Genomic DNA, 25,455 nt, shown 5'->3' with positions numbered 1-25,455 from the left:
TTCTCAGGTTCGACAAACCTCCCATTCCTAAACAGGAAACTAGTGTTTCTCTCATTTCAGGGTTAACATACTCAGAGTTTTCACTTAACCTCTTTTCTGAAACGGGCCACTGGTGACAACACTCAAAGACAAAAAAAAAAGAGGACTCAAGCACTAAACAAGGGGGTGTGGTAATGGGAAACAAGGAGGCAGGACAAGAGGAGTGCATGGCAAACACACACAAAAAAAAAAAAAGCCTGCCATGTGTTCAGAGGAGAACCCTGTCACAATGGTTCTACCATCAACTCAGGCTAACGATGCTTTTTGGAAACGCAGGCCAGAATGGATCACCTGTCTTAGTTGCGTGATTACACCTGCTGGACAATGACATGAAATGGTTATTGTAAAGCACTGGATACAGCTGTCATGTTTTTAACAGTTAGAACCTGCTCCTTGTTTAGCCCTTCAGTCGAAGTTAAAAACATAGATTATCTCAGTCCTCAGTCTGGTGATGGTTTGGCTTAGGCATTGGTCTCCTCTTTCTTTTTTTTTTTTTTTCTTTTTTTGGGGAGGGTTGGTACACAGTCTTTATTTTATAATACAAACTTGGAATAACCTCCATCTGTTAAAAGAAAAGCACAAGTGATCCGGATTCACCCACCGTGCAGTACCTTTAAAAATCCACATCCCACTGCAGATTGAGTGTCCCATCACAAGCCACAGCCAGATGCTCACTTACCATTTTTCTGCGGCACAACTTTAATAACCGAGCTGGAGTTAGCAGTAGTGGAGGAGTCAGTGTCTTTATCTTTGAGACTCTCTCCCTCGTCAGTCTCCTTCTCTCGGTCACGGCTGTTCTGGTTGCTGTACTGGACCCTCCGCGTTGTTTTCAGCACCGTTCCCTCGAACAGCCGCGCCATGAAGGCCAGGCCATCGCGCCGGATGAACGACTTACCGGCGAAGGTGTAGAGGACGGGGTTTATGCAGCTGCTGACAAAGGCCACGGTAGAAGTAACCACTCGCGGATCTGAGACACTACAAAAGAACAATTTCAAAATGTTTGCTTTGGATTTCCACACTAATGACAAAATTGTCTTGTTTAAGGGTGTTTTACTCAAACATTACTAAAAGTTAATCACACTTAATAGAAAAAGTTATGTGAACTAGTCCGTGTTTAAGAGATACTGGACTCTTCATTTGCTATGGTTCTGGTGTGACTGTTTACAGTTACTCACTTTTCAACTGTAAAATTTTTTGCATGTAAAGCTTGAGCCACCTGTGTGAGGAAAACACGTTTATGTTTAATGTTTTTTTGTTTGTTTGTTTGTTTTCTTTTTGCATTTGAGAAATAGAGTGTTTGTTGAACAGACACATGACCTGTGCCACGTTTATGATGTGGTACGGCAGCCAGAAGAGTCCGAAGGTGATGATGATCACCAGAATGAGTTTCTCGCTGCGAATGCATCTGCGAAAGCGTGTCTTGCGGATTCTGCACAGGATGCACACGTAACTGCCTATGATCATGCTGTATGGCAACAAGAAGGCCAGTAATGTTTCCATACCATAATGCATCACCACCTGCAGATTAACAACACTGTCATGAAATAACAGAACCGTAATGGGAATGAACAAACACTGCTTTAGACGTTTGAATTCTGTCCTTGATCTTACTGAAATGATGTCTGCCAGAAGGCCTGTTGAACACATTACAAACGAGAATGATATAATAAATATCAGAACGTGAAGAACTCAAAACGCCTGGTTACAATTCCCTTTCAATTAACCCTACAGAGCCAAGGAGAATTTCCTGATAAAAAATATTACCAGAACAGAAGCAGCCAAAGATGTTTTTTATGGGAGCTGATGCATTCTTACAATGAGCAAATGTTGCATAAGGCTTAATTAACTTTTAGGTTACACCAAAACCATATTTTGCACATTCAAACTGTTATACATTAACTCAATTAACTTATCGTAATATCAGACTGCAACTGATTATAGATTGTATGACCAATAATTTAGATGTTCTTTGATATTACTTCTGGCTAAAATACGAATCCATAATATTACTTCCTCCAGTAATAAAAAAGGTAATCTCATTCTGGAAAGAAATATGCAAAGATCTAACAATGTATACAAGCCAAAACAATTCTAAACAAACATATGTGTGGATTTTGATGTAAGAGGACTACAGGGGCCCGTTTCACAAAGGAGGTTAAGTGAAAACTCTGAGTATGTTAACCCTGAAATTAAGGAAACTTTAGTTCCCTTTCAGTCGGTCACGTTCGACGTTACGAATGGGGGATCTCGCCTGAGAGCCCAATCACCTTCGAGTGGTACAAAACGAGCCAATGGTACACAAAGTACCTTTGTCTGCGGACTTTGCATCATTAGAATTAGCTATTAGCATTAGCTATTAGTTCATTAACGTAACGTTCTGCCAGTTTTCACCTGTGATATTATAACACGGAGAAGAATTACATTTGTATTGAGTCTGAAGTATGAAGACGGCTTTTTGGCGGGTTGTGGTTTTTTATAGTTGTGGTGCACACGATTAACTCAGAGTCAGTCAATGTAGAGTTGATTAAACCAACTCATTTCAGCTGTTCTGTAACCAAAAACTCAAGAGTTTCCCATCTCAGGGTAAGTCAACTCAGAGTTAAAGTTTAAACTCAGAGTTGGTTAAACCTCCTTAGTGAAACAGGCCCAGGAGGCAGACTTGTTCACTGGAAGAAGTGTTATTATGAATTATGGACTTGTGTTTTGGCAAGAAGCAACATCTTTTTTTTTTCTTATAAATTTATAAACTTTTGGCTTTTGGCTTAACAAGACATAAACTGGTGGATTAGAGTGGTGTGGATCACTGTGATGTTTCTATCAGCTGTTTGGACTCTCATTCTGATGGCAACCATTCACTGCAGAGCATCCATTACTGAGACACTGATGCAATGCTACATTTCTCCAAATCTGATGAAGAAACAAACTCATCTACATCGTGGATGGCCTGGGGGTGATTTTCTGCAAACTGCAATATTTGGGTGAGTGTGTATGCATTATGTGTATGTCTTGAAAAGCTTCATTCATTTCAATGTTCTTTTTTCTTGAATGTGCATGTAATATGTTTTAATCTGAAATATTAAGGAAGAAAAGACTCACATATAGATATTGTTGGTGTTTGCAGTAGCACTGGATACTCGGAGTCTCATTGCTGACCTGGAGAGTCTTATTGCTGACCTCGGTGGTCCTGAAAACCAAAGCAGGCGCAGAGAGTCCTAGAGCAAGAACCCAAAGACCCGCCAGCACCCGTGTGACCATCCTGTGATTCGTCAGCATGCCGACACGCTTTGGCCACACTATCGCCACCAGCCTGTGGAGACTCATCAGCATGATCATAAATATGGAAGCGTACATGTTGGCGGCGCAGAGGTAGAATAGGATTTTGCACATATCCCGGCCGAAAATCCAGCTACCCTGAGCCAAATACACCATGAAGAAGGGTGTCAGCAGCATGAGGAAGCCATCGGCGAAGGCAAGGTTTAGGATCAGGAGGGTGGTGATGGAGCGACTGCGCGCTCTGGCCAAGATGCTCCAAATGATGAAGACATTCCCGGGGACGCCGAGGAGGAACACGAGGCCGAGGATTGCTGCGCCAGTGATCGATCCGATGCTGTTGCTCATGATCGTGCTGGAGGAAACCAGAAATGCATCAAAATATATTTAAAAAAATAAACTTTTAGTTTCCAAATCCTGGTCCTAGAGAACTTTCAACACTGCACAGTTTTGGTGGTGTTGTCGCAGTGGATAAGACACATGCCTTTGGTGTGAGATGCCTGGGTTCGAATCCACTGTGAGACACCAATGTGTCCCTGAGCAAGACACTTAACCCCTAGCTGCTCCAGAGGCATGAGACCTCTGACATATATAGCAATTGTAAGTCGCTTTGGATAAAAGGGTCAGCTAAATGTAAATGTGTCTCTCTTATCTAACACACACACACACACACACACACACACATTTGAGATCTTGGAGTCTTCACTAATTAACTGATGAGTTTAATCAGGTGTGTTTGAATAGAGGCAGTCTAAAATGTGCAGTGTTGGGGTTCTCCAGGACCAGGATTGGGAAACAATGCTCTGACCTGTCAATAACTCAAGGTTCAATCGATTTATATTTTATATCATAACCACCATTTATATTGTCATATCGCTATAGCAAGCAGTAATGCTTAAAGTTTAATGAACACATTTAACTAGTTGATAAAACCAAAATCTGACCAAAAAAAAAATAAAAAGTACTATCAAGAGAGAGTCGTGCTAATGCTATGTTTGTATGTTTTCTACAAAGCAAAACATGCATGCATTTGACTGAAATTCCATAATCAACAACAGGCTAACTATAAAGATAGCACGGTGAATGTTTACATAGTTGTCAGTGAACGGGATGCTATATTCAAAATTAAATATCTTAAATATCTACGATTTTGGCTTCAGTAGGATTTTCCCAAGAAACCTGGCATCCGCCACGATTCCTATTCAGTCCAACAGCAAAACACTTGAATGCGCAAAGATTGTAATCAGGACTTCTGAAATTGGAAGTAGGACATTTTGATAGCACACAAAGGCAGTATTATTCCTTATTTCTTACAGGAATCCAGAAAAAGTGTCATGCAGCTGCAGCTCACATACATGAGAGGTTTAAGACTAGTTGATACAGGAAATCAGAAGACTAATAAAGAGGTTGATCGGCCAAAAATATTTTATGTATTTTAAAAATTAAATAATACTAAGATTAAATTGAAAATTGAATTCCGTATTCCATATGAAATACATGTATTTGAAACAGAGCCCATCCCTGGAGGAGACGATGGCAGCATGCTGTGGTACATGTTCAGAGCAGGACTGGGAAAGACAGATGAGCTGGAGGATACAGAAGAGGACAGGAGCTCAGTGTGCTTCAAGGACATCTTGGCAAGCTAAGGTTTAAAATAATGTTTTGTCAGTTGCAGTGACTGTCTAGCTTGTTTTTAACACTGTTTGCACATGCGTACTGGTTGTGGCATCATAAAATGGTGACTTACATTACTGGTCAAAATAATAATTATGTTTTTTTTTTGTTTTTTTTTAAAAAGAAGACTCTTCGGCTCACGAAGGCTGCATTTATTTGATTTAAAATACTGTAAAAACTGCAATATTATGAAAAACTATTACATAAATAATGGGTTTCTAAGTGAATATATATGTATATATAATGTCATTTATTGATTTCTTCCAAAAGAACAAATTAATTTGAAATGGAAATCAATGTCTTTACTCTCACTTCACTGTATCCTTGCTGAACAAAATAATTCAACAACACTATATATGTATCTTTAAACAGATATAGATTTAATAACTGTAAACATGCAATATTAAAAGTGTATAACTGAAGCTCCAAAAATACAGTTCAATAAAGGTGACATCATTTCCTGCAGTGACTGACCAAATGTAAATATGGAGCAACACAGTTTTTTGATTATGTAACGTAAATGTTTCCAGTCCATTCTGTTAATATGCATACAGTAAGAAGTTACTGGAATACACTCATTTCAACAGAGCTCTTTTTCCTCATTACACAGTGATTTGATAGAGCATAATTTTACTGATCAACTGATATTTTCAAATGAACTCTTTTCGTTTGATAATGGCATCAGTTTTATAAGACAGTAGATAGTTACAGAGATAAGCAGTGTCATTTTATCAGTACTGGATCCAGAAGTATTTGCCATTCAGTTCTTGTTTCTTCCATAAGTTCTGTCCGCAGAGCCACTTACTGTACATTAGTGAAGTCATTAGCATACAGCAGACGCTGACAGGCTCTCTGGTGCATTGCAAACACGTTTCACTGAAGTGATTACAGGAGACCTCGCGCCACATCTCCACAACTCAATATGACCACAAACCATCCGTTCAAGAGACACCAATGTTGTACACCGAGTGAAAGAACACTGCGTCCATTAGAGGAAAGATAAGAGACGCAGAACACCACAAGTGAAAGTCTAGGAAATGCAGGATCAATCTGTGCTAAAAAAGAAAAAAATGGCAATGGACACTGTGCAGACTCAGTCTTTACATGTGATGAATGCCAGTGTTTGTATGAAGAACCACTTCTGCACACAAAACGTTTCATTTTTAGATATTTCAGATATGTAAGGCACAATGTTTTCAGGTTACTGATGACCTAATATTTTGTCCTGTGAAAGCCTTGCTATTCTGAACCGTACAGATTTTATTCATCATCTGAGTCAGATTGTTTTGATTGGCCCAGATTAGACAGATTAAATTTGTACGTGCTCATACCGGTAATTTTCCTTCTGTGTTCACACACAGCAGAATTCTGGCAATTTACTGGTAATGTTACAACTTCTCATACCGGTAAACTGCAGCGGGAACGAATTTACCACTGTTCGCCAGTGATGTCTCCACAATCTCAGGTTCAAAGCCTGAGTTGACAAAGAAAGTTATAATCAGCATCATTTAGTGATGCCATCATTTAGAGTGCCATCAAACAGCTTGAAAGATCAAAGACAATTTTTTTTAAATAACGTAGGTCATATACTCCTAGGATGACTTCAGGGTGAGTCATTTATGGCTTAATTTTCATTTTTGGGTGAAATGGGCTTGACTTACTCTGCTTTTTCGGGTTTGACAAACCTCCCATTCTGAAATAGAAAAACCTAGAGTTTCTCTCATTTCAGGATTAACATACTCAGAGATTTCACTTAACCTCCTTTCAGTAAAGGCCACAGGACTGAAAACCACTTGTTTATGGTAGTTTTTGACTTCTCTGGATCTTGAAATCTGCCTCCCCCCCCCCCCCCTTTTTTTTGGCTTTATTTTTTTTTTTTTTTTATGGGAAACAGCAATTTGGATCAAAATCCCAATTCTCAAAATAATTCTCATTGTGTTCCACAGAAGGAAATCAGTCATACTGGTCTTGAACAACATGAGGGTGAGTGAGACACATGTTTATGTTTTGAGTGCACTATTGCTTAAAAGTTAGCTATCATCTCAGTAAATCAGAAATGAGCATCAGGAATGAATCATTATCATACAAGATATAACAGTATAAGATGTAATCTCTGTCTATAAATATAAAGGTCTCATGGAACTAAAAACTATTTTTGAGGTAGAAAAATCTACATTTTACAATTTATATTCATTTATAATTTGTTTGGCATGGTAAATGGGGAATAAAAAGTGCATCAAAAGTAGATTTTCTTGGTTAAGTAGATATAAAACATAACATTTTCACAAGTGTGAAAATAAATAATTAAAAAAGCTAAAGATATAATATCTGAGCAGAGTATGAGGGATGTACAGTAACATGAGAACAAATAAAGAAAATGGGGAGAAATGCAGTGCAAGATCTGAATGTGGAAAAGTGCCAAAATGTGTACTATCTTGCCTATAAAAAGGAAATATAATTAACAAATAAATTATTATATAAAATGTAACATTGTGTGTCTGTATTACATTGATTGCAGACAGAAGTCTAAATTATATCACAGTTTGTTACAACACTATTCGGTGAAAACCTCAGAATTCTAAATCCACAGGATCCACAGGCAGAAAGTCACTTCTTTCCATTCAGTTCCAAGGAAAAAAGGGACAGAAGTTGGGATTTCTCTAAATGTTTTTCCTCATAAACCTGCTTCCTGGTAGCGAGACCAGACATGAACTCTTCTGGCATAAATGTGCTCCAGAAATCTTTCACAATTCTTTCCTAATTCCACCAAAACATCAGATTAAAGAAAGGCGGGTTGATAACAAGATTTGCTCAAGTGAAGTCTAACACGCTTGGATTGACTTTCTGACATTCCCATTTCAATGTGGCCAATTCTTGGACTGTTTGCAGTGTTTGTCTATGAGTCTCGTCGCTGTCTGAGACATACACCTCAAACAGACGTGATAATCCACTAAAAAAGAAAAACACTCCCTCGCTGATAACACAATAGAGTAATGAGCGCTTGACTACACCTGCGTACAGCCACATACACTTGATTCTGACTCAAGCAAATGCAACACAAGAAAACATATGCATTTGTGGCTTTCTACGAGAATAAATCCTGTGTATAATCCTTGTTTCCTTCCGACCACATCTAAACATTATTGTTCCTCCACACAGTTCATTCTGCAGATAATGTGTCGTTCAGCAGTGGCCGGAAACGTAAGTTGCGAGTCTTAAAACACCTCACACAGATGACAATATTTGAGTGACATGGACAGAAGAAAAAAGCTAATATATGTGAGGAGATGTGCGCTGACATGAGTGGATGCCCAAACACACTTTCCCTGGATTGCTGATAGTGATCGTACTAAAAAACAACACTGACAGCAGTCTACAGCCAAAATATTTCATGCGTGCATAATGTGGGGGTGTGATATATAAATATATCTGTGAAATGCAGCAGGTAGTCAACTAATGATACTACATGATTACCATATTTAATTGCAATGCTATTTGTAGGTTGTCACATGTCCAAAATAGTACCATAATAGTACCAAAATAGTGTCCCTTGTATTTTTTGTAATGATATGTATATGCATATTTTATCATACGATTCCAGCTCAGCACTCAGTCATACACACCTTTGTGCTATCCCTGCTATACAGTATTTTAGAGTAAACGATAGGAATACAACAATGCAGTTAATGCATGCAGTTATATCGTTAAGTATATTTATAATCCATTGCTAATCGACATACTCTAAGTGAGAGGTGTTTGCTCATCTCAACATGTTAACTCATGGATACACACGAACAGAGACAGTTCGGAGAGAAATAAAATGCAGGGAAATTAATGCAATATAAAAAATTAATTATATTAAAAAAGCTCTGAATGGTTGAATTCTTCTTCTGTTGCTGTTGCTTGTTTTGAGTACTGCACATGGACAGATGCATCACCAGATTTTTACATAGTTTACAGCGCCTAATTATCCTGAAGATCTTGATTGGCTTGTTCACGTGGGTTTGATTCGGGTTAAAGCAAACTTCTAATTGAGAGAACATAATGTACAGTCTTTAAAATAAAGGTTACAAAAGTGTGTTTTCTCTCTCTCTCTCTCTCTCTCCACAGTGATGACATAGAAAAACAATTTTTGGCTCTTCAAAGTTCATTTCATTCAATCATTTCAAGTGTGAAGAACATTTCCATTCTAAAATATCCTTTTTTATTTTAAATGATGTTAAATGATGAGCGTGTCAGACACTTTGCCTAATTAGCACAGGTGGAGCGCATCCAAATTAATCAACACCATGTTATAAATACCGCTGACTTACCTCTATCCATTGACCGTTTAAATGCAGTTCATATTACACTTATATGCGGGTACTCTAGTTTGAGCCATTCCCCAGACAGCAGGCCAAATATGCATTACTACTTCAGCTAATTATATGTAAGTGTGAACACATGAAACAACCTTTGGTGCAATGCAAAGGTTCTATGGGTGATAAATGTTCTTCAGTCACTTCTTGGGGTTTGTGTTCACTATTTACTCCTGTGTGTGTGCTCTTAAATTGGGTTGAATGCAGAGCAAACATTCAGAGTATGAGACACCATAATTGGCCACACATCACGTTATAGAAACATAGATGACAATAAAGAACCTCTGTGTAGATGCTTCAACACCTTGGTCTGTTGCTGGTCCAAGATGCACTAATAGCTTGGAGAGTTAGGAAGAGTTAGGCATGCTAGTTTTATATTCCTGTTTGTCTTTCCCGATGAGTCAACCAACACCATTCATATATCCTCTATAAATCATTTCTTGAAAAACACCTTAAGAAGCTGCTGCTTTAATAAAGTTTACTTCAGCTATGAATCATACGTATAAATCACTTCTGTGGTTCAGATGGTAGATGGTGCAACATCCTGGTCATAAGTTCAATTGTGTGTTTCAAATTCAAAATGTATTCCTCGAATGATCTGGATAAAGCATCTGCTTCGGGCATAAATGTAAACTTTGTATTGTATACAAAAAAAAAAAAAAAAGTGTAGATATGGTGTTAAGATTAAATGCAGTTAAAGCATGTTTTCGCTGTGATGATAGTTAACCCTGATCTTCAGCTGACTGACAGACTTCGATACAATCAGAATACAGGTTTCTTACCTTCTGAGAGTTAAAGGGGCTGAAACAACAAGTGAAAGCGATGTTTACAGAAAAGTTTCCCTTTTCTTTCTTTCTTCGTTCCTCCAGGAGTAATTCAGTTCCCCAGTCTTCTCACTGCGGTCGTCTGTCGTTCCTCTCTCTGTTCCACAAAGTTCTGTGGCACCTTCTACATTCTGTGCCACCTCATCTCTCTCTCTCTCTCTCTCTCTCTCTCTCTCTCTTTCTATCTCTCTATCTCTCTCTCTCTGAGAGATGGCGATTCTCCTTCCTGCATCACTGTATCTTATCATCTGATAATCTGTCCTATAATAGATTACTAAATATACTGTCAATGACCCTCAATCAAATTAGTGAGGGTTCTGTGACTATATATTGTGGCACAAAAGAGCGCTCCGTTCATGATCACTAAAAAGCTGTCATTGATCTTAGTTCATCACAATCTCACAAAGATATGTTATTCTCAATAAAGTTCTCTACGCAGCACAACGCATCAACACTGTTATAATGAGATGATTCACGCTGAACACAATACTAGAGTAAAAACTATGGCAATTTCAGCAGTGAGTGGATTCTCACTTAAACGCCTCTGATTTAAGAAATAACAAGTATGTCCATGATTGGCTACATTTTACAACACTGGAAAAACTCATTGACATAATAATCGATCTCCAGAACGCAAACTATAATGCACTGGATAGTTAGCCAAATGTTCAATAATACTGTATGTCATTAATACAGCTTTAACTGAGGGTGCTTTTGATTTAGCACCCTGTAGAACCGGGACTGCACACAAAAATGCAAATATATGTTTAGTGTATTGCTCATCTGTAAAACGTCTATAAGATGTTTCCTATCAGATGTCAAATAGAGGTTTAGAAGATGTCTATAAGATGTTTGTGATTTAGAATGCATGTACAACTAACATCTTAAAGATGTCTATCAGCTGTTTGTACACCGCAGATGGTTTCCAGATGAAGCGATCTTTAACAGACGTCTTCCAGACATACGTGTGTTATCTGGGTAATAACTAATGATCGAAGTCAATTGGCCAAACAGTGATTCAAGACTTGAATCGATCGCTCAGTTATTTTCCTTTGTGTGTTCCAGTGAGCTTTTCCTCCGGTTTCATCTTTACGCCTGTTTCACGCTGGATGAGAATTACGAAGGAGTTTTTGAATCATTGACTCAGCCATATCGAATCCTTTAAACACTCTGTAAAGAAAAATGGAGTCGGTTCATGAGTTGATATATTAAGTTTATTTTAATTTGCTTTTCAATATAAAATGTAAAATAAAATGACCCATGAGAAAATTAAATAAAAAAATCAAAATTAGAGTATTATAACAAACTCAAAATAGTTCAATTGCTTATCATCTGTAAGTCATATTAACATACATCAGAGATGATGAACATAAATGTTGTTAAATGTAAAGCTAAAATCGAAGGAAACCTTAAACATTTTAGTCAATTGAGGGAAGATGCAATGGTTTGGGAAAATGTTTTAATACTGTCATGGGAAGTATAGCAATACTTTGTTTAAAAGATGATGAAATAGTTTCATATATAGAAGTTTTCCTATTTTCATGTATAATCTTAATGTGATTTCAATGCAAACTCAGTTGGTCTTCCTCTTCTCGGAAGTATTTCATGACATTTGTCGTCTGTAGCCTCATGATCAGGTTCCTATAAGGCTTTGTTTCAGTGCACTGCTGCTTTATGAGGGTCTCGGCAGGGAAATGATGCAGGGATGATGATGTTGTGGTGGGATCTGAGTGCAGTTTTAATGGATCCTGTGTTTTAAGAAATCTTTTACATTAAACAGGATCAGTGTGAACCGTGTTTGACTCAGGATGGGTTGTGTAGGTATAGCTGCCTGGGATAGGATAGTTCATTATTCACATTCTACAGATGTGTGTCATTTCACTCTGTGTAAGAGTAATTTGAGAAACTATTTTTATGCATCTGAAAATAAATGTAAATTCCATCCTGGAATTAAATGAAGCAACTTAAAATACTCATAACTAAGCACATGCTGCTTTATTGCTTGCACTCTTTACATACATAGTAAGTAAGTAAAGTTTATTTATAGAGCGCTTTTCACAGATACAATCACAAAGTGCTTTACAAGATACAACCACATTAATATTCAAATAAAATTAAAACAAATAAAAAGTCCAAATTAAACTTTAGCCCAGTCAACTAAAAGCTTGTTTGAATAACAGTGTCTTGAGTTGCCTTTTAAAGGACTCAACAGAATCCGCCACATACAGTCTGGGGGCTACAGCCGCAAAGGACAGATCTCCCCGGGTTTTATAACGAGTCTTTGGGACAATTAAGACTTCGGCCTGCAGACCGAAGGGAACGACCTGGGGAGTATGTGGATAGCAAATCAGTGATGTATTGTGGGGCCTGACCATTTAAAGCTCTAAAAGTTAAAACTAATATTTTAACATCAATGCGAAATTTGATAGGTAGCCAGTGTAGGGAGGACAAAATAGGGTTGATGTGAGCCCGTCTGCCAGATCCTGCTAAAAGCCCATTTGGAGACGATTTAGAGCAGATTTAAAAGTAAAAAGAGAGTTACAATAATCTAACCGTGAAGAAATAAAAGCATGAATTGCCATCTCAAGATCAGAGTCATTTAAAATCATCCTCAATTTAGCAATATTTCTTAGGTGATAAAAACATAGCTACAGAACTGTAGCAGTGTAGTAATACAACACATGCTCACTTCACCATTTTCAGATTGTTTTCTTTTTAGAAAAGTCATGGGAATGCTAACAGACTGTTTCCTCAAGGTATGCTATTATACACTTGCTTGCATAAGTGTCATCTACAGGACAGCATTTCAGATTGGTGAACCAGCACTTTAAAAAAACATTACTTATTATATGTTACAAGAGCTCAATAACCACCCATGATCTGACAAGCTGAACGGTGTCTGTCCAACAGAAGATGCTTATACCATGCTTGATGACTGGAAAAATTATATATCCGTCTGTCTAAATGGAAAACGTTTTACTGAATGAAATCTGCTGCATAATAGAGTAAATGGTGTTTGCATGCTTGTATTACTTCACGTTTCATGTGTGCCATCTGCTGGACTGAGACTTCACATAACACATAACAGCAACAGCTAAACTTTGTCATGCCAAGCAGTGCACTCAGATTAGAAATATATATATAGAAGAAAGTACTTCCAAATCAAAATCTGAGAAGATTCTTCAAATGTGAACAGTATTTTGTGCTGCAGAAACAAACTGAACTGAAATTGGGACTCTGAAAGTGTGGTTTTATTCCTCATGAAGGTAAAAACTCAACAGCAAGTCCTATCATTATTTTTAATCCATCACAGAAAATGTAGGTTTTAATTTCACCAGCATTAATATGAACAATCTTTCATTTTCAAATCTTCCAGTTTGCAACACAAAGAAAGGTATTTTGTATCCTTGTTATTGTCATTTCACTTTTCAAGTGTTTTTGAATATTGGTTGAATCCAGATAATTAGAGAAACTATGTTCCATTCATTTTGATAACAAATGTTTACTCCATCCTGGAATTACATAAAGCATAAATGATTGTATTTAATTCCAGGATGACTTAAACATGTATTATCAGAATCAGGTCATGTCTCCATACTGAGTCAATTGAGACAATTCATACTTTGAACTTGTTTTTTGTTTTTTACATCATCCGAATTATACTTATCGATCCTGTTATTATTTTCATTATCATTAAAAATGTATGATATTTTATTTAGTTTGGCAAAACCACTATACAGTACCATGTAAACTCAATAATAACAACAATAATAATAACAATATTATCAATAACATACTTCAGTTTTTAATTCCAGGGTAATTAAGAGGTGCAAAGAATAAACTCTTTTTTCAAATTGAAATGGTCTTTTCTGTTCTATGATTCTTATACAAAATGTGTCATTTTCTGCTGTATCAATACAGAAGCATCCGTATCAACACACGTCTCATAAAGAAGCACAGCCCTGTTTAAAGCCGTGATCTATGTGTCCCTTTATAATTTGAGCACTTGCTCCTCTAAAGGTCTCTGCACGTCCCTGGACCTGCCAAACAATCTACTCTCAGATCAGACTAACTATTGTGACGTATAAAAGCCAGCAAATTTTATTTATTTTATTATTGCCTATTTCCATAAGGTTTCCCCTGTTGATGGCTTCATAACAAACGTGGTCTTGAAGACGTAATTCATAATGCGTCAATTCTTTTTTTTTTTTTTTTTAAGGAAAACATTTGTATCTTTAAGTAAGGTTTACTGATTTACAAGAAAATATTTATTTTCAACATGTTGTTATGTATTTTTTAAAGCAAGCGCATTTTGTATTTTCTCTACCACAGCTGTTGCATTCTTCTAGTAAGTTGATGCTGCCTTGTTCATACACTGCATCAGCTTCTTCTGCTTGTTTCCATCCAGTGATTCCTCCTCCAACAGCTGATGTGTATATTCCTAATGAATCCACAGATGTCTGGTAACTAGAACAGACCTCAGTAACACTTTACTTTTACTTTTATTTCTACTTGCTCCTTCAAAAGAATCAAGACAGATAGTGGAAAGGTCACTGGATGGTCACATAAAGATCTAGCTGTTTATGTACATATAAATTAATAAATATATGCGCACGTATACGCACACACACACACCTGCTACTGCTGAACTTTCAGGTTCAGCTGCTGAGATAAGCAATTAAGTGCTAACTATTGTGTTTAGTTTCACTTTCACTGTGTCACATGATTTACAGTAATGTGCATGCATTTAAATTAAAAGGAGTGAGAGTACAACATTGACTGTTTTGCTTTAATATTTACAAACAATACAAATGTAAAAGTAGCTTATAAACACTGATGTTCCTTGGATCAAGAGCTGCCAGAACTACAAATATAAATTAAGATAGACCCCCCCCCCCATTTTTTTTTTTTTTATTGATTTTGTAGTTCCCTGTCCGTTTGTTGATCAGCTCAGTCCGAACTATCGAAGGTAACAAGTATCAATTATATATATATATATATATATTTTTAATTACCTATCGTTTCGCTAGATAACAACCTCTTCTTCAACTGTGATCACGTACAGCCCGTTTAAACACTTCAAAGACTTTTGAAACTGCATTGATTTGAAATTAAAAACGATGGTAACCAATGAAGTTCATTGTTAGAAGAAAACTCCAGAAATATTTTCCTCAAAAAACATAATTTCTCTCCCACTGAGGAAAGAAAGACATGGATATCTTGGAAGGCATTGGGTGAGTAAATTATTAGGAAATTTTCATTTTAGGGTGAAATAATCCTTTACGCATACAATGAACACTCACAGTAGCTTTTAGTCAATATACAGCATGATGTTATGTTATGTTATTGTAACAATATTCACTCCATACTCATCGGGAAGAAGGAGGCGGGAACCGGCGCACAATCAAAAAGCATTTTAATAATTCATAAATAAATACAAAACGGCGCACCAGCCCCTCACGGACGACTGGTGCGCACAAATAAAAGCCAAAATATAAAATAATGTCCCAGGCCTGGTCCTCTCTCGTCCTTCACGGTCGTCGCTCCAGTTTTATATCCTTCCATCTCCTACGTGGGACTCGATACTGGCGGTGGGGCGCAGGTGTAGCTCATCTCCAATCACTACACCTGGCCTCACTCCTCGTTCCCACGCCTCTCGGCCCCGCCCCACTCGCCACATACCCCCATCGCCCCTCGCAGGCCGGGGGGTACCCTCGAGACTGCGCTCTACTCCCCCCCCCCCTTCCCTCCGGGGGGAGACCGCTCACGGGGACCTGCAGGAACCTGGGGGTAGGACAGACGAGGCGAAAGAAAAGGAGATGGAAGGAGGAGCGACAAGGACGAGAGAGGGGAGAGAGGAAAAAAAAAAAAAAATCCGGTTCCCAGACGCACTGCTGCTCGGCTCTCCACCAGCTGGGTGATCTCCTCCGCGGTGCCTGGCGGTGGCACTGGACGGCCCTCGGCGGACGGCGCGACACTCCTCCGCCGCCCGATGGACGGCGACGGCTCCTCCGGTTTTGGGCAGCCGGCAGGAGTCCCCCGTTCCCTGCCCCTCCGGATTCCTTCGCGGAGGCAGCAGGCTCCGACCCCCTGGCGAACGGCGCCGACTCCTCCGCTCCCTCACGGACGGCAGCCTCCCCTCCATATCGTGGGCGGCCAGCAGCGAGCTCGCCCGTCCCCGGCAACTCGCTCCAGCCCACCGCCTCGAGCGTCCCTGGCGGCACATACCTCGCCAGCTCGAGGGCACCGCGGATTCACCACAGCGGCGAGGGATCTTCAGCAGCGCGTCCCTCCTTCTCCCGGGCTTCGGCACCACTGTAACGATATGAACTTCTTACTCATCGGGAAGAAGGAGGCAGGAACCGGCGCACAATCAAAACTCATTTTAATATTCAAAAGTAAATACAAAATGGCGCACCAGCCCCTCACGGACGACTGGTGCGCATAAATAAAAAGCAAACATAAAATAATGTCCCAGGCCTGGTCCTCTCTCGTCCTTCACGGTCGTCGCTCCAGTTTTATATCCTTCCATCTCCTACGTGGGACTCGATACTGGCGGTGGGGCGCAGGTGTAGCTCATCTCCAATCACTACACCTGGCCTCACTCCTCGTTCCCACGCCTCTCGGCCCCGCCCCACTCGCCACAGTTATGTTCTTACACTGCAGTAAGTAATGCATTCATAAAGTGATTATCTATTAAAGGGATAGTTCACCCAAAAATTTAAATGATGTCATTAATAACTCACCCTCATGTTGTTTCAAACCCGTAAGACCTCCGTTTATCTTCGGGACACAGTTTAAGATATTTTAGATTTAGTCCGAGAGCTCTCAGTGCCTCCATTGAAGCTGTGTGTACGGTCTACTGTCCACGTCCAGAAAGGTAAGAAAAACATCATCAAAGTAGTCCATGTGACATCAGAGGGTCCGTTAGAATATGTTGAAGCATCGAAAATACATTTTGGTCCAAAAATAGCAAAAATACGACTTTATTCAGCATTGTCTTCTCTTCCGTGTCTGTGTGAGAGAATTCAAAACAAAGCAGTTTGTGATATCCGGTTCATGAACGAATCATTCGATGTAACCGGATCTTTTTGAACCAGTTCACCAAATCGAACTGAATCGTTTTAAACGGTTCGCGTCTCCACTACGCATTAATCCACAAATGACTTAAGCTGTTAACTTTTTTAATGTGACTGACACTCCCTCTGAGTTCAAACAAACCAATATCCCGGAGTAATTCATTCACTCAAACAGTACACTGACTGAACTGCTGTGAAGAGAGAACTGAAGATGAACACCGAGCCGAGCCAGATAACGAACAATAGACTGACTCGTTCTCGTGGCGAGGGTGAGTTATTAATGACATATTTTTTTTTTATTTTTGGGTGAACCAACCCTTTAAAGTTGTTTAAATGTGAAAAAAATGTTTTTTTTTTATTTTGTTTTTTTTTTAATGCAAACGAAGATTGTGGTGTGCGGTCGTTATTTTCTTTCCAGTATTTTAATTTGTACAGTTTAACTTCTTTTAAATCCTTAAATGCATGTACAGTGCTCTCTCAACTTTCAATACCATGGCCAACTGCTCCCCAGGCGCCTCAGCATAAATGGCTGCCCACTGCTGTGCGTGCGTGTTTGTGCGTGTGTGTGTGTGTGTGTGTGTGCGCGCGTGCGTCTTCGGATGGGTTAAATGCAGAGCACGAATTCTGAGTATGGGTCACCATACTTGGCTGAATGTCATGTCACTTTTTTTCACTTTCAAACATCTCATTTCAATGTCTTCAGTGTCACAGAATGAAATTATGAACCAGGGATTTTCAATTATCTTTGCTTTAGCTCTTCTTGAATTTATGCTGATCAGACAAAGTGTGTCTAAGTAGGAATAATTAAATACATAGATATATTTATTTATTTATTTATTTATTTTTTGTCTTCTCCTTCCTGACAATGTTTTGGCTCTGAACTTTCCCTGTTATTTGGACTTTGCCTGTTTGCTGGCTGCCTCGATCACTGGCCGCTCCTGTTTAAGCTCTTATCTCACCCATACTCTTGATACTGTGTTACATGAATCTGTTGTTAATAAAGCTGCAGCTGGATCTGCACTCCACGGACTCATCATTACACTTTCATGGTTTTATTACTTTCAGAGTCACTATTTGCAGATACCAGAAAGTAGTGTCTGAATAGCAGACACAATTCATTTTTAATGGCCAACATGCTGTGTATTATTGGACAACCAGTCAGTTTATTATGATGAGCCATTTCCACACAAAATCGGTGGACTGACACATATTTTCCATTGACTTTATTTGATCACTTGTACAGTTTTTAGTTCAATGTTGGTGAAAGTGTTAGTTGGATGTGTGCACTGTTTAGAAAATTATTAACTTAATGTTCCTGCCCAATAGGCTCATATAAGAAGAAAATGAAAGCGTTCTATAGATCTCGGTCTGGCCATCCATCAACACATCCACTTTCTTTCTTTTTTTAAATTCCTTTGGTGGAATAAAGACACAGAGGTAATGTAAGTACTTTAATTTTCCATATTTACAAATTTGCATGTGATGTTTTATTAGGAAAGTTTACTGTAGAGACATATATGAACACACACACACACACACACACACACACACACAGACACACACACACACATATATATATATATATATACTGTATATATATATATATATCAGCTTGTTCAGTAAATCATTAAAATTTCTGTACCGAACTGTGATGATAAAAAACCAAGGTACATGCTGAACTGTCATATTTGTGTACTGTTACACCCCAAATATATATATATATATATATATATATATATATATATATATATATATATATATATTTGATTTAGAAAATCCCACTCATACCACTGCAAAGAGCAAGGTTGATCTGTAAAAAGATTCGTGGTACTCTGCTTTATTTTGTGTGCGATTTGCAGTGAATACAGTTCAGATTCACAGATTGAATTGTAGTAAGCATACGTTTAAGAAATTATTCATCTGAATGTAAGTTATAACAAACTAGTGTTTGGTAAAATGTCATAATGTTTATATAAATGAAGATGGATCAAAAGTGAAGAATAACCTTTATATTTATCTTATAGACACTGACCTCATCAACAGACAAGGAGAATGGGATGTAAGCCAATTCACTAATAATAATGATCACTAATCATAATGTCACACTTACAACATATTGTCTTTTTCTTTCAATAACCATTCAGAAAGACTCATATACTTTTTTTTCTATAGCCTGTGTGTCTATGCCAGAGAGAAGAATTGTGCTTTTAGGAAGGAAAGGTGATGGAAAAAGCAGTGCCGGGAATGCAATTCTTGGAGAAAAAGTATTCACCCCTAAAGTTTCGGGTGATTCAGTAAAAGCTATATGTGAAATAAGAAAGAAGAGCCGATATGGAAACAAGATCACAGTTATCGAAACACCTGGATTCTTTGACACAGATCATGATGATAAGGAGATGAAATCTGAGATCATCAAAGCTATGGTTGAATGTGCTCAAGGTGTTGATGCCTTTGTGATCGTTCTAAAGGTCGGAGAGTACACAAGCCAAGAAATGAAGGTGCTACAGCAATGTCTGAAAACACTGAAAGAGGATGCGTTTGACCACACAGTGATCTTATTCACTTTTGGTGAGCAACTAGAAGACCAGACCATTGAAGAGTTTCTGAAGGCCAATTCACAGCTTCAGAAGCTGGTTGATAAATGTGGAGGTCGCTGTCAAGTCATCGACAACAAACACTGGAAAAAACGTAAACGGGGGAACAAGAGCAACAAAGTACAGGTGAAAAATCTGCTGGAAACTGTTGCCAAGATGAGACAAAAGAATGGCTGCTTCACCAATGAGCTTTTTCAAAAGATAGAGAAACAAATTCAAGAAGAGATTGGAAAAATGGGAGGGGAAAATTTGCCTCCAGAAGAGAAACAAGAAAAAGCCAAGAAAAATGTTCAGGAAAAAATACTGGAGAAGGCTGCAGGAATGACAACAGAATTGCTGTTTGGTGCTCTTCTGGGCGTATGTGGTGCAGTGGCTATCATTCTGGCTTTCTTACAAACGACCTTCCCTTCAAGAGAATTACAAAATGTAGCCTCAACTGTTGTAAGAGCTGTTGGAGGAGCTGTTGGAGGAGCTGTAGTTGGAGCTTTTGGAGGAGCTGTTGTAGGAGCTGTTGGAGGAGCTGTTGCAGGAGCTGTTGGAGGAGCAAGAGAAGCAGAGACAGGAGTAACAGATCCTGAGGAAGCAGCAATGAAAACAGGAGAAAAAGCAGGAGGAACATCAACAGAAACAGGAGAAAAATCAGGAGAAGGAGGAGCGGGTGTTCTTGGAGTTGCAGCTTTTGCAGGAGCTGTTGGAGAAAGAGTCAGTGGATGGAATGCAGGCGAGTCAGTGAATGCGGTGATCGAGGCAGCACAGCTTAACTACGAGAAAGCAACAGCTGTGGCTGAGAACATACAACAATATGTTGGAAATCTTTTCAATAATAGAGCAAAAACAGAAGATTAAAAATAATTGTAACTCTATTCAGTGACCGGTTTAGAACAATCAGCTATATTAATGATTGGGCACGTTAACAGTTGTGACTATTCTGAGTCATTTATACTTGTTTTTAAAATCATGAAATGTTTGATTCTTTATTCTAAGCTGGCTATTATTTCTGTGACCACAGAAGAGAAAAAGTTTCATGTACAATTGCATTTGACATTATACGAGCTGTATTATTATATTTCTAAAGAATTCTAAATACCTTTTTGTAATGCATACTTGAATAATTGAATAGTTTCCAAGTGTACATTTGGCATGTAGATATGGGCTGGATTAAAGTAGTGCACCTCTTAAACAATGTGCACGATAAATGATAATAAAATGCCTTTAAAATAATCCAATATGCACTCTGTACAACTATAGTTTCAGTTAAAGCATAGCTTGTTGCAGTTGAAGGATTCACACCTTTGTAACTGTTGTTATTTGCATTGCATTGGCCACATATACACCACAAAGACCAGGAGTGAAGCAGGAGCCAATCCATCAATTTATCTGTTTGTGTACAGGAAACACTTGTAATACCCAAATTCTTAAACCCGTTGTAAAGCAAGTGGATTGACAGTGTGTACATGGTTAAATCCTCTTCTCTGTGTAGGTAAGATAATACATGATTTAGTGATGTTTCTGCAGTAGAGTTCAACAGTCTTGCTTTATGGTCATAATGACTGTTAGATAACCTCATAAATCATATAACCTCATAACATCATAAATGTTAATAAGCTGTTTGCCTACAATATAAAGTTTGAAACATTGTGTCCAAATGCCAAATGCCCCAGTAGGGTCACGTTTAAAGAGAAAGAGAAAGTGTGGCTGGCCAACAATGATCTCTACACTTTCTTTTTTGATTCTTCTGGAGGAAAAAAAAAGTAGGTATTTTGCTTTACACCATTTACAGTAACTTGAGCACTGTGGTGCAAATCATTACCGGTGGCTGATGTAGTGCTCAGATTTCAGTATAGATATTATTTTAGGCTCTGTTGCAATTGAAAACCCTGACAAGCTCAAGTGGCCACAGAGCTTGGCCTATGTGACCCTGTCTTTGGAAACCCAGCTAAAGTCTTTTTTGTGTGTGTGTGTGTGTGTGATTTACTGGTTTCTACTTAAAATCATCCTTCCTAAAAGTGACCAGAAAAAAAAGTATCGTGACATTCAGCCAAGTATGGTGACCTATACTCAAAATTCGTGCTCTGCATTTAACCCATCCGAAGTGAACACACACAAACCGTGAACACACACCCGGAGCAGTTGGCAGTCATTTATGCTGCGGCGCCCGGGGAGCAGTTGGGGGTTCAGTGCCTTGCTCAAGGGCAACTAAGTCATGGTATTGCCGGCTCAAGACTCGAATCCACAGCCCTAGGGTTAGGAGTCAAACTCTCTAAACACTAGGCCACAACTTCCCCATAAAGATGTAAAGAACATTATATTATATTTAATACTGACTGAGTAAGGCCATGTCAAAGATTGAAATCATAATGAAATTATTTGTTGAATTCAAGCTTTGATGCTTGATTTAGATTAGATTTTGGGACTTTAGTCTGGATTTCACAGACAGGGTCACAAATGGTTATGTTGTAATATTCACAAGAGCGCTGTCCACAACTCCGGTGCTCGGGAGGGGACATGGTCGGCTCACTTAGTTTTGTCGTGGCCACCACATAATAACTCGTGGGAATGTGATAATATGTTGTGGCCATGAGATATTAATTTGAAGGAACATCACATTAACTCATAAGAACATAATATTATGTCGTGGCTAGGGCTGGGTATTGTTCAAAATCTTTCAATACCGGTTCCTAGCATACTTTTTTCGATACCAATTTTATGAAACCCATTTTAAAAATGGTTACAGAACACATTACCTCATAAAAACTTTGGTTTTATTTTTTCAGTTTGACTCATGCTCCTTAGCCAATGCACAAAGCAAGCACAAAGGAACAAAAAATGTTTTATAAAGAGTTCATGCTCACCAAAGCTGAATTTATTTTAATAAAAAATACACTAAAGCTTGTAATATTGTGAAATGGTATTACAATTTAAAATCTTATTATAATATATTTTAAAATGTAATTTATTCCTGTTATGTCAAAGCTGAAATTTCAAAATCATTACTTCAGTGTCAAGACCCTTCAGAAATATGAAAACAGTTTGCTGCATAATATTTTAGAAACTATGATACATTTTTTAATGATTCAAAAGAACAGCATTTATAAAAAACAAAAACAAATGTAACCCTAGGGTGTATGTAACTAGGGTTACATTCGTAACCTAGAGACGTTCCTCTTCAGGAACTCGAGCTGTGGCAAGCGCTTTGGGGAACGATGCCAGACTACCAATCCCCTGCCTAGTGTGTATCCGAAGAGCACAGCTAAGGCAAGAGGACAGAAGAGCCAGGAGCGGCTCGCATATCGAGATTGTAAAATCTGGCAAATGTAGTCTGCATGGACCATCCCGCAGGGTTGCAGATGTCCAAGAGGGACACACCTGCTAGAAAGGACTTAGAGGCAGCCATACCCCGCATAGAGTGAGCCTTGGCTCCCAAATGAAGGGGACGACCAGAGGACTCATAGGAGACGTTGATAGCCTCGACTATCCAACGACTAAGGGTCTGCTTAGAGGCAGGGGAACCCTTTTTAGGAGGACCGTAGCAAACAAGCAATTGGTCAGATTTTCTCCACAAGGCAGCTCTGTGGACGTATGCGTCCAGTGCGAGCAGTGGACACATACAATTTAGCTTCTCCTGGTCTGGCTCCCGAAAGGGATGAGGGCAGAAGGGCTGCAGTACAATAGGCTGTGGCGTAACAGAGGGAACTTTGGGAGCATAACCCGCTCGAGGGTATAAGAACGCTTTGGCCATACCAGGGGCAAAGTCTAAGTAGTTAGGGGCCACCGAGAGGGCCTGAAGGTCTCCAACTCTCTTTAGAGACATAATCGCCAGTAACAGGGCAGTCTTAAGGGTCAGATGTCTATCTGATATATCTTGAATTGGCTCGAATGGAGCTTTACAGAGAGCCTCTAACACCACAACCAAGTCCCATGGGGGAATACGGGACCCTTACTGGAGGTCTCAGCCTCAGTGCACCATGGAGAAAACGTGTAACTAGGGGGTGCCTACCCACTGACTGACCATCGAAAGGGACGTGGTAAGCAGCTTTGGCCGCCACGTACACCTTTAAGGTGGAGTGAGTAAACCCCGCAGAGAGCCTTGCTTGTAGAAACTCAAGAACTGTACCATCTGGGCAGTAAACAGGGTCAAGCTGGCAGTCTCTGCACCATGAGGTGAAGAGCTTCCAGCTCAGGGCGTACAGTTGAGAGACCGGAAGCTATGAATTGTGCCCCCTCAGGGGCCACACCCACAACTTCCACAGCTCTGGGTGAGGGTGGATTATTTTGCCCTGCGCCTGAGAGAGTAGATCTGTCCTGACCGGAATCTCCCATGGAGAGCCATCGAGGAGAGAGACCAGATATGTAAACCATACTTGACCCGGCCAAAACGGGGCTACTAGAAACAGACGGACCCCGTCCTGGCGTACTCTCGCCAGAACTCTCGAGAGCAGAGCAATGGGGGGAAAGGCGTACAGACAAAGCCTCGGCCAGGTCTGTGACATGGCATCTAGTCCCAGTGGAGCTGGGTGAACTAGAGAGAACCAGAGGTGACATTGCGATGTCTCTTGAGTCGCGAAGAGGTCCACCTGAGCTTTGCCAAATATTTGCCATATTTGCTCCACCACCTCGGGGTGAAGCATCCATTCCCCGGGTCTCGACAGCATGTCTGTCCCACATTCAATCTCCAAGGAATATATACTGCTCTTAACAAGAGGAGTTTGCCCTGGGACCACAGGAGGATCTGGTATACCAGCTTGTATAAGGGCCGTGAACGCAGACATCCCTGGTGATTGATATAAGAGACCACCGATGTGTTGTCGGTGCGCACCAACACATGACGCCCTCTCAGGTCTGGGAGAAAATATTTCAATGCTCGATACACTGCTAGCATTTCTAGACAATTGATGTGCCATGTCAGATGGCGACCGCTCCACAGACCGCAGGCAGGGTGGCCACTCATGACCGCACCCCAACCGGTGAGGCACGCAACGCGTCTGTTGCTAGCATTACACGGCGACCAAGAGCTCCTAATAGGGGGCCCTGATTCAGGAACCAAGGTTTCTTCCATATGTCATCGCCGCGTGACCTTGATAAGTCGTAATGGATTTCCCCTCGGGGAAAACCCCTTGGTCTTGAGCCACCACTGCAGGGGTCTCATGGGCAGGAGGCCAAAAGGTATCATGTTGGACGCAGCTGCCATGAACCCTAATTCTGTGTTCACACCAAACGCGAATAGAGCGTCAAATTCGCGTCTACCACGTCTAGTTTGCCGCTGGAACATTTTGAGATCATTCGCTTTATTCGCGCATGAAATTAACTTCACAACAGCCGCAAATTTGCATCATGGGGGGCTTCTGCCAGCTGAGTTCACGCAGCATTTTCAACTGCCATTTTTATTCGGATAATTTTCTAAATATTACTGTTGTCGTGTCATGAATGTATGTATGTATGTATGACAAACGCATTATCATCTCTTCTATTCTATTCCAAGATCCGAGTCAGGAGGTTTTAACACACTTTCAGACAAAGAAGAGAAAGCTTCAGAGAAAAGACTGGCTGTACTGCCAGGTGACGACACAACAGTGAGGAAAATGATTTCTGAGCTGGACCAGACATTGTGATATAAAAA

The 25,455-nt window shown here is 39.6% G+C and overlaps 2 protein-coding genes across 3 annotated transcripts; one reads left to right on the top strand and one right to left on the bottom strand.

Annotated features, from left to right (window-relative positions):
- Window positions 1–459: 459 nt before the first annotated feature.
- On the bottom strand, window positions 460–10,295 carry LOC113096708 (leukotriene B4 receptor 1-like). Its single transcript, XM_026262119.1, has 5 exons — window positions 10,124–10,295; window positions 3,136–3,664; window positions 1,357–1,557; window positions 1,215–1,255; window positions 460–1,014 (listed from the first exon to the last, which is right to left on the bottom strand). The coding sequence occupies exons 2-5, from the start codon at window positions 3,655–3,657 to the stop codon at window positions 711–713; spliced, it is 1,068 nt and encodes a 355-aa protein (XP_026117904.1). The 5' UTR covers window positions 3,658–3,664; window positions 10,124–10,295; the 3' UTR covers window positions 460–710.
- Window positions 10,296–18,598: 8,303 nt separating this feature from the next.
- On the top strand, window positions 18,599–21,351 carry LOC113096706 (GTPase IMAP family member 7-like). 2 transcript variants are annotated; one of them, XM_026262115.1, is made up of 3 exons: window positions 18,599–18,686; window positions 19,269–19,303; window positions 19,417–21,351. In XM_026262115.1, exons 2-3 carry the CDS (start codon window positions 19,297–19,299, stop codon window positions 20,682–20,684), a joined length of 1,275 nt encoding a protein of 424 aa, XP_026117900.1. In that variant the 5' UTR covers window positions 18,599–18,686; window positions 19,269–19,296; the 3' UTR covers window positions 20,685–21,351. The 2 variants fall into 2 exon arrangements, with proteins under 2 accessions (XP_026117900.1, XP_026117902.1); XM_026262117.1 differs by having other exon boundaries at window positions 18,606–18,681.
- Window positions 21,352–25,455: the final 4,104 nt, after the last annotated feature.

This window comes from Carassius auratus, unplaced genomic scaffold, assembly GCF_003368295.1.
Source record: "Carassius auratus strain Wakin unplaced genomic scaffold, ASM336829v1 scaf_tig00216016, whole genome shotgun sequence".
NCBI classification, from domain to species: Eukaryota; Metazoa; Chordata; class Actinopteri; order Cypriniformes; family Cyprinidae; genus Carassius; species Carassius auratus.
Note: the sequence above shows the minus strand (reverse complement) of the source record. Positions and strands in the feature narration are given on the sequence as shown.

Bases quoted from the DNA above. Each gene is read 5' to 3' on its own strand.
- LOC113096708 (XM_026262119.1), bottom strand. From the start codon at position 3,657: ATGAGCAACAGCATCGGATCGATCACTGGCGCAGCAATCCTCGGCCTC. The intron at 1,256-1,356 runs GTCATGTGTCTG...TTCCTCACACAG, and splicing joins ACATCATAAACGTGGCACAG to GTGGCTCAAGCTTTACATGC. The intron at 1,015-1,214 runs GTGAGTAACTGT...GTTCTTTTGTAG, and splicing joins AAAAATTTTACAGTTGAAAA to TGTCTCAGATCCGCGAGTGG.